A 10,035-nucleotide genomic window follows, 5' to 3' on the forward strand; every position below is an offset into this window, starting at 1 on the left:
TTTTCTCTAATTTAAATCTCTAAGAAAATACCCCCAACCTCGGATTAATCTCAAAGGATGAACCGGTTAAGAAATACTACTAATAATAATAAAAAAAAACTCTAAGAAAAATTACAATGAAACGTTGCGATATTTAATGACTTACATTAGAGGATGTGAAGAGCGAAGAGTGTCTAAAGTATAAAATTCCTTGATGTTATACATGTGTTTCTTGATGTAACTAACAGGAAATGATCAATCGCACCAAAGTACACGCATGAACCAGTATCATTGCCCACAACGCGGGTTTGAAAAATTCTTGGCTGCATCAATTTGAGTCAATTACAACCTATGAACAAATAAGTTGGTCAGATCAGAAGCGAGATCCACTGAAAAGTCCCTTCTTAGTTATGACTGGTTAATTGCATGTTTGGCTAACGAATGGGAATCATCATGCTTACGTACGGGTTAGAAGGAAAATCTGCTGTTTTAAGGTTCCTGTTCCTTTCGAATCACAATGTCTGGTACAGGTTAGATTTACATTCTATTTGGTGCATAAAAAACATTAGAATACATTATACAGTTGAATCTTAAATATACACGATTCCTCTTCACAAAAATAGGTCAACACGATATTTTGAGAACTTTTGAGGATGTTTTTAAAACACCAGGTTTTGTATCAACTTAGATTCATTTCGATGTTGGTGGTTCTGTTTTACGAGGAAGGCTTTGAGATGAATGAATGAATTATAGTCATAAGCACATTCAACTGTTGTTCAGTGCTTAGGTTTTGTAATGCAACTCAAGATGATTCTTTCCCTTCTCTTTTTGATCCCTACCACGCTTATATGACAATAACTATCCCAAAGTATGAAATGAATGTGTCCTTTCATTGTCTTGAGAGTAAAATATAGATGGAACCACTAACACGCAAAAGTGCATTCAATCATACAGACAAAAAGATTACACAAGCTTTTCTCAAAACTACATCAAGGAATTTTCCAAAAGACCTGCAGTTTAGGTATACAAAAATAATGGCAACATCAACTAGTAACCTATGATAAATACAGCAAATGTACAATGGAAAAGAATCAGACACTATTATATACACACGCCCATCTCATCGGACTTTATCTGATGAGATTATCTTCGACCACTGCCTCATTTGATATTTTCAATAACTTGAGGCTTCTTCATCAGGTAAAATCACAGCTAAAAGAGAATATTTTACTTTAAGTGATATCTTACCATTCTCCACATAAAGCCTTGCCCCGGACACAACCCAGTAGCCAGGCGAGTCTTGCGGTCCTCTTGTCATTTCTGTTGTGTCAACAAACCTTAGAAGTTTAGGTGACTGAGTGGGCACAGGAGGCCCCCCAGGGTATAAAGCAGAGTTGATGTTTACATCGGATGGCCGAGGTGGTGGTGGTGGTGGTTTTTGTGGACCTGAGAAGGTAGTGCTGATGAAAGTTGAGATTATTCCAGATTTCTGGGTCAAGCCAGGAGAACCATCCCACTCAGGTCCTTTCACCCGGGTTGCACCCACAACTTTACAGAAATGAAGTCTTAGGAATAGAACTTTCTTAAGACCAGTATCTCCAACTTCGAAGTGAGCCCCAGTCACAACAGAGTTATCATCATCAGCTTCAACAGGAGCTGTGCAAACATGAGAGAAACTCTTCCACTGGACCTTTTCATAGTACTTGCGTTCCGAAGAGGCATTAGATGCATTCCCATTAGGCTCATCCTGTAGTTGGAAGGTCTTTGGCAGGGAGGAGAGGTGCTGTAAATGGATTGCCAAGCAGTTGCTTTTCTTTCCTTCCAAATATAATCGAAGGCCTGTCACAGGCTTCTTTCCCACATCAACCTGTAAGTAGTGAAAACTTTAAAGTCAGTCTAAATCATCACATTTGTAACATAACGTACAAAAAATCTGAAAATGCAATGTAGATGATTATGATATGATTTCAAGCAAATACTATAGAATCATTAGGGATTAAATCATTTTAATTGATACCCATGCTTATATATAGAGAGACTGTGTGGTCTGTTATGGACATAAAAAATTCACCCAATCAGATTTCCTTTCTGAACTTCAAGTTGGTGACAAAGTGGGTTTCAAACTGTCTCTCTCAACTAACCCTAAACCCGCTGCCTAACGGAAAACATTTCTAAACTTGTTGTGCCCACTGCCCACTACATAGCAGTCCTTTTCTCTGGTCACTAAATTTTTTTTTTTTTATGAAAATAAAGGCTTTGTTCTGAAATTTGCCCATCCACTCATTCACTTAAGAACAGAAATATGTGATAATGACGAGTGAGACAGGAATGGGAAAAGGAAAAACCAAATAACAAAACCACTCCCCATTAAATCTTAACTAGTGAGGGTCGGGGCAATGTTTGTACGTAACCTTATCTTTGCATATTTGCAAAGAGAATATGCAATTAAGTAAATGCACCAATGATTCCAGTCCTAATTAGTTAATTCATTAATAAAATAGGTGGCCATAATTGTCATTCATCTCTCCCTTATCATCCTTGGAATAGACCGAGAATCTCATTAAGTCTTCGGGAGAATAAAATCCGATGCCTGAAGATTTGAAATAGACAAAGTATGGGCAAATTTATTATATTCCTCATTCGTCAAGAATAACTGGACAAATACCTAATAATCCAAACAGATGGAAGCACAAGTGCATACTACAAAAGAAAACTATGATCCCTAACTCATCGTTATATTATTTTATTTAGCTTCGAAAGTCTCTGTTGCAGAATTAGATGGAAAGGGGAAAAGAGAATATATTTTATTAACAGAATTCTGCATAATTGAGATGTTATGATGATGCTATTTATACTGATGTTCTAATTCACTTAGTACAAGTACAACCAGCACATGCCCAGCTCAATAACACTCCTAAAACAATAATAATCCTGGTATTCTTAACAGTCTCAAATTTAAAATCAGAGAGAACAGAAAACTGCATAACACCTCTTTGATAGACCATTTTTTCCCTGTTACTGCCTTATAATGGAATAAAAGCAACTAAAATGTGGCACAGGTATAAACGTGGTGGTCCATATGCATTGAAGACAAGCAGTATTACCAGCGTTGTGTTTACATAGAGCTTAGGACCCATTAAGCTGAACTGTAAAGATGCAGTATTTTGTGGCTTCCTTTCAGGACCAAGGGCAAGCTCACCAAATACAGGGGCCCATTGTCTTGGAAGCTGGAACTCCAAAAACTGATGCAATTCTTCAATTGGTGGTTTATCTGCAGACAGAAGTCACAGTGGATGATGGCATATTTTATTTAACTTCATACACAGACCACATTAATAACATATAAAACTACAGTTACAACAGTAACTTCTCACAATCATTCCCAATGAATTTTCAGAAAATAAATGAGAGACTAGAAAATCTTCCATCAAACTATAATGATAAACATAATGCAGGTATAACTGGCATAAAATCTCTTTTCCATTGTATCACCACTGTCAGGGGTAAAAAGCTAAACTCACTGATGCAATTTCATTTTAATAAATCAATTGTAGAATAACAAAAAGTACACAAGCATTTATCATAAATAATTATACATATATAGACGTGATGCACAACTTTTTTAAATATGGATTGCAAACAAACATAGAAATCAAGATATTACATAAAGAACAGAATAAGAATTGATTTCTATGCAATGTTCAACATAATCAACTGTCCTACTAACCAAAATTCCAAAAGCTTGGAAATTCTCAACTTAAATAACACGTTCATCAGAAACTGGAGTATGGTAAAAATTTGGTTATAATGATGTAACATAACAGTGGAATTGGTGGTGGTGCATTTTGCAGTAATAGATGGTGCTAGCAAATGTAAAGATAGTGATATCAGGCAGCAAGTTGTTTGTGGTGGCAATGCAGAGATGATGATAGAATTGACATATATAGTGTTAATGTCTTCATAGGATTAACTTAATATCCCCAGTGTAAAAGTAACATCAATGATAGGCTCGAAGTTATAAATTCCATCGAAAGACCCTTCACTGCAGTAAGAGACCTGACCTCCATTTTAACTAAAGTTGCTTTCATTACTTATATAATGTTACTAAACCAAGAAACCATGGGTTTCTATTATTCTACCAAAATATATCATCATATATTACAGTTAACTTTAAAATATTAACGTACTGCTATAGTATTAGATGATTTCATAGCCTTTGAAGCCAAATGTAAATAAGTAAATGACTAAAGGAGTCGAGCTTCGTTGCTTACACCGTAGATAGAGATTTATGGCATGAGTTAAATATCCACTTCCATTTATTCCACCAAGTAGAGATGTAATTGGTATGAATGACATTGATATCACATCTGGTTGAGAAAAAACAGTTTGGCACCACTCATAATGGGACAGAGATTTTTTCCCATTTCCACCTTTCCTCTTGCCCATGAACTTGATATCTTGCACCTAAAATGTTTAATGGAAAAGAAAGAAAAAAGTTAGAATACTTGTTTTGTTTTTCCTTTGTATTATTTATTTACTTTGTTTTTGGGCTGAAGAAGAGGGCTACTGAAAAAGACATCAATTTGATGACTTTCTTCGCAGGAATGATTAATTCAATGATGCAATGAGGCAAAACAAATAACTACTGGTACACCACACAAATTTCTGCTGCTTTAATGCACAAGGATCCTGTAGCTCGTATAAATTCAATTTTTAAAACAAATGTATTTACCTCTGAATCGTAGTAGGAGCGAGATTGAATTTCCATGAATAGCCCATTGTCCATCATAAACTGGGGGAAAAAAGGGGAGAGGAAAATACAAGTTATGCATAGGGTAATGTAATCTTTTCTTTAGTAAACAGGTATAAATGTTAAAAAGTAGAATAGCTTTACCCCAAAAAATGGGATCTGCCCATATATCTCACATAAAGTTCCCTTGGATTCATTTCATAATATTTTTATTCAATCTGTTTTTCTCATTTTTCACATAATTATTCAGACTTCATATAAAACATTTGGTACTTACATTGTTGCAACTGATTTTGAAAAATTAAATAAGGATATGAACTAAATGATTCCTTTAAGTTATGAGATAATATAGAATGTCAGACAGTAATTTATTACCAAAACAATCTAGTGTTTTACTGGAAATACACATTTCCATTAGTAAAGGATTCAGAAATCCTTTTTATTAAAGGCCAGGAATTACGACGTTGTCTAATATTTGACATACCCTACAATCTAAAAATCAACCTTGGATTTATTAATATCATCTGAATATAAACTTGTTATATAGTTTTCAATATTTTGATAGCTCCCACAGTTCACTTGATGAAAAAGGCCAGTATATACAAAAATTCCCACTAAGTGGAGTGGGTTACATTACATGAACTCAAACACTATTGTATTCTCTTTTATACTCTTTAGAAAGACCATTTGAATGTAAGAGTTTTTTAATGTTTTATCTTTTATAGTTTTTCTTGGTCTCCCTCAATCTCTATTTATTGGGCTATCCTCCATCTGATCAATTCTTATTGTGGGGCTTCTATCGTCCTTCTTCTCACATAGCCAAACCATCTTAGGCAAAATCCTTTCATCTTTTCCTCAATATGCGCTACTACTACTTTTTCTCTCATACATTTATTCATGATTTTATCTTTTTCTTGTATGTCCACTAATAAACCACAACATTCTCATCTCTGCAACACTTAGGGGGCGTTTGGTAGAGAAGATATTTTTTTTTACCAGGAAAATACAATTACTAGAGAAATAGTGAAAAAATGAGTTTGGTAGGAAAGTAAAAAAAAAGTTGTTTGGTAGGGTTAAATATTACTGGAAAAGTTGATTTAAGTTTACAAAGTCTATGTTTGGTTGAAGTAAAACATTGATGGGATAATGAGTGTAAATTACGAAAAAGGGCATTTTTTAATTTTGAATATGAAAAAAAAAATGTAACCGTTGATTAAAATTTTAGTCGGTCTATCGTTGGGGTTGTCTTGTTCTACCAGAGAGATGAAGATAAACATGTAACTCTGCTAGCATATGATTCAAAAGTTGCTTGATATTCAAGGACATTACCACTTTGCATTAGTTTAGATAGAGAAGCGGACATTGCAAAGCCCGTGCAAAAGAGGACCAATCAGGAATAAGATCAATCAGCTTTTCTTCCTTTCCCATCTAAATCGAAAATACCACCCTCCTTCTAGTTTTTTGGAATAGTATTTTACATCAAATTTTGCAAATGATTCATCATGCCTGGGTAAACGATTTCGCTGGTTAAATTTGTGAAACTCTTGTACCAAACATGGTAAGATGAAAATACCACTTGAAGTTACCTAGGTATCTAAACAGAAAACCTATACCAAACGCCCCCTTAGCTTATTCTTTTGTTAGCACTTTACCATCGTAACATTTAGTAGCATAAAGCATTGCTGGACTTCTAGCTACTTTACTCAGGATCAATGACTATTCCCACAAACCAACACGAGATTTTTCAGCGTGTTTTGTCCTCACTCACACACTTCCTGAGGAACTTCCCAAAAAGTCACTTATTCCAGAACTACTCCAGGTCAAGCACGCTTCACTATGGAGTTCTTAAGTTATAGGCTACCGAAAAGTAGATGCAACTTATTAGTATAGGTAGTACATATTAATTCCTTTAAACTATCATCAACTGTACAGTTTCATACTTACATAGTCTCTGGATCCCTCTCATTCAGGTGTTGATTTGATTCAGTCAAGTACCCCTCCCGTTGGAAGCTTGCCAGGAGCTAATATCACAGCCCTCCTACCTTAGTGGGTCTCCAGGCACTGGGATTTTCGACTGGTAGTACAGTCCAACCCACGTACCAAAGGACTATCTACTCCCCGCCCTCGTCAGCACCCGGGATGTTACATGAAGCATTTCTCCATTTCAACCACCCAACTTGAATCCTACTTCTACTTAATTGAAAACCATTTGATTCCAAAGCTTCCCTCCACAATTCTGGTTTACCATTTATTCCCTCTCTCAACTCCCCCACCAGTACTTACTATATCATCCATAAAGAGCATGCATTGAGGCACAGGAAGTAGATATGCTCAGCGAGTAACCAAGGTAAAAAAACAAGTACTCAAAGTTGACAAGGTCTAACTAACCCTATAGTTATAGGGAAATCCTCAATGACCCTTCCATGTATTTGCACACTAGTTTTAATCCCATCACATGTGGTGTAATCTCATAGCATTTACCAAGGTTAAAGAGAATTAAAATAAATCTGAACTGGAAAAGCTTCAAACCTTTTCCTTCACATTAAACCTCCCATCATTGGTGTTATGCTGTCCAGCTTGGTCTATGAAGAATTTGTCTGCAATGTCCTTCAATTTTTTCTGCACATCAGCAGGTTGTAGAGGAGATGAGTACAGCTGCTTTGCATAGATTATATCAGTTCCCCCTATTTTCATGCCAACTATAACATGGGTTCCATACTTGTCAATAAACCTGAAATGATACAATGAAACGATGAAATACATGTTACAACTCAAAACAATGAAAATATATCTTGACATAAATACCATCTTTAATTAATTACATAATAAGACATAACGAAACGAAGCAAGAACACCTCTGACAGTAGTCACCAGTGAGCAAAGCAAGCAAAGCAGCAAGCCAGATTGGGAGAAAGAAAAGGAAATTATTTTGCTGAATCCACGAAGTACCTTGCTAAGGCAGCCGGATCCCAGGACGAAGGAACAGCTTGTTTGACATTATCACGAAGAACTACCTGAGTTTTCTCAAATTCAAAGTTGTAGAGTGTGACGGAGACACCATCAAAAGCAAGACTCTTGGTATTCGCAGCATCTTTCTGCCAAACTCCTGAAAACTCAAATGCAGCATTGAAATGTCCCGTTGGAATCTTACCAGACAGTGACAGCTCCTGGTTGAACTGCTCCGACATCTAAATTGCAAACAAAACAAGTTATATATATATATATATATATATGCCTAGTCACACAAACAAATACAATCCTCTACACTCTTCTGTATAAGAAAAAATTAAATTAAATTAAATTAAATTAATAATACACATAACAATTTATTTCAACAGAGAAGATTTAATAAATTTGAATTAAATTAAAATCTCTAGATTCCAACATGGACACATAAAACAAAACAATTTCTTTCCCTCCTCGACCCACATAATATTCTTGAGTCAAAACACAGACTTTAAAGTAGCAAGAGAAACTTGAGTAGGGAAATCGAAGTATACCTGCTGAAAAGAAAGTACATCGGAGCACAATCTCATGCGGTCACCTTTATCACATTTAATGGATTTGGGGACATTAGGGATGGAAACACGACCGGGAAGCTCGACAGTACGAAGTTGGTCGTGGTCGATAGCGATCAATCTGGAGTTATTCTTGCAAGATTTGAGCCTGAGATCACTGGTCAGATCGTAACCCAACCCAATGGATTTGATAGCACTCTCAACTTCAAAACCCTTCTTTTTCCCTGACATCTTATTCAGTTCTTACCCTTTTTTTCTTTTTCTTTTTTTCTTTCTATTGGCTCATCACCCACTCAACTCACCACACCACAATCAAAAATATATATTGCTATGGAGAAAGCAAAATCAAACTAAAAAAACTATTGAGTTCACGGGATAATAATACAAAGACAAGATGAAGAGCAAGTCTAATAATGTCTACAGTCAAAGGAATGTAATGTATATAGTATCATCATCAATTTTTTATCATCATCGTTGTTATTATTATATTATAAATTATAATTATACTTGCTTTTTTTGGTTTCCAAGAACTGGCTAATGTTTACAAGACTGGTCAACCTAATCATGTTGTTTGACCAGGAAACTAAAAAACATATGCAAATTGCAAGGATCAATATCACTGCATATTCTTAAAATTTTATTATTGAACGACTACTACTAATTGATTATATTAATAAGTATTTGTTTGCAGATTAATGATGAAAAAATTGGAAAAATAAATAAATTATCCAAGCAACTTGCTTAGAACAAGCATGAATAATTTTTTTTTTCACGAGTATCTACTAAAGAAAACCAATTTTTTAGTCTAAAAGGAATATGAGAACAAAAAAGTAAAAGCGGTAGAATTTTTACTGTCTTTGAGGGGTAGGTAATGAAAGGTATAATATTTCTAGAATGAAAGTCATAGAGCGGCTGCTACTCCTCACAATCACGAAATTTTTTTGGTTAACACGGTATATTTTTTATCAAATACATATAAATAATTTTTTTTTACATTATTATTATCTAATTACTTTTTTAAGAATTTTATAATTTTTATGTAATTGAAATTTTCTTACACACTCTTTCATTTCTGTGCTAACGTGATCTCACACATATTTTTTCTAACTTATAAAATTTCCACATACTCTTTGTCTTACATAAAATTTCAATTCTGAAAATTATAAACCCTTTCTTTAAATATTCTACCTTCTCCGGCTGCATTCAAAATGTGCTCTGCGATCACATGGCACGCTCTCATTCATCTTACATTAAATAAATTATTATAATTAAATTAAAACCTAATTAATTGGTGAGGTCCAGCTGCTCCAGCGCAACTTTTTAAGAATTTTTTTTTTAAGAATTTTTTAATTGATATAAGTTTATTGATAATTATAGAATTACTACTTTAAAAAATAAAAAAATTAATACCACCTTTTTTTTAGGAATATTGTAACAATCAATTAGTGTTACTACCAATTAACTTCACCGTTAGATCGATTATGTTGATCCAAAAATAGAAATAAATATAACCGTTGATCAATATAATCGATCTAACGGTGAAATTGATCAGTGGTAACACTAATTGGTTGTTACAATATCCTACTCTCTTTTTTACTCGGTGTTAATTATCTTATTAAAACGAGTTGGCTTCCTTGTATTCTCATAAATTGAGATTTTTTAAATCAGCTATGAGAGTAATTTGATACAGGAATGGAAAATATTTCAATTTCTTCCAAAAGTGTATACGGAGATCAAACCAAGATCTTTTTTTTTCATTTACTCAGCTTCCTTATTACCGACTAAGCT

The 10,035-nt window shown here is 34.4% G+C and overlaps 1 protein-coding gene across 1 annotated transcript; it reads right to left on the reverse strand.

Annotated features, from left to right (window-relative positions):
- Positions 1–868: 868 nt before the first annotated feature.
- Positions 869–8,692, reverse strand: LOC133292450 (MACPF domain-containing protein At4g24290-like). The gene is made up of 7 exons (XM_061490858.1): positions 8,230–8,692; positions 7,679–7,917; positions 7,259–7,460; positions 4,712–4,771; positions 4,251–4,443; positions 3,084–3,250; positions 869–1,846 (listed from the first exon to the last, which is right to left on the reverse strand). Exons 1-7 carry the CDS (start codon positions 8,476–8,478, stop codon positions 1,154–1,156), a joined length of 1,803 nt encoding a protein of 600 aa, XP_061346842.1. The 5' UTR covers positions 8,479–8,692; the 3' UTR covers positions 869–1,153.
- Positions 8,693–10,035: the final 1,343 nt, after the last annotated feature.

This window comes from Gastrolobium bilobum, unplaced genomic scaffold (assembly GCF_033153095.1).
Source record: "Gastrolobium bilobum isolate Gb01-03AN ecotype WA unplaced genomic scaffold, APGP_CSIRO_Gbil_v1 utg8085, whole genome shotgun sequence".
In the NCBI taxonomy this organism is placed as follows: Eukaryota; Viridiplantae; Streptophyta; class Magnoliopsida; order Fabales; family Fabaceae; genus Gastrolobium; species Gastrolobium bilobum.

Bases quoted from the DNA above. Each gene is read 5' to 3' on its own strand.
- LOC133292450 (XM_061490858.1), bottom strand. From the start codon at position 8,478: ATGTCAGGGAAAAAGAAGGGTTTTGAAGTTGAGAGTGCTATCAAATCC. The intron at 3,251-4,250 runs GTAAGCAACGAA...TTCTGTCTGCAG, and splicing joins CATAAATCTCTATCTACGGT to ATAAACCACCAATTGAAGAA. The intron at 1,847-3,083 runs GTAATACTGCTT...CACTACTTACAG, and splicing joins TCTATGTAAACACAACGCTG to GTTGATGTGGGAAAGAAGCC.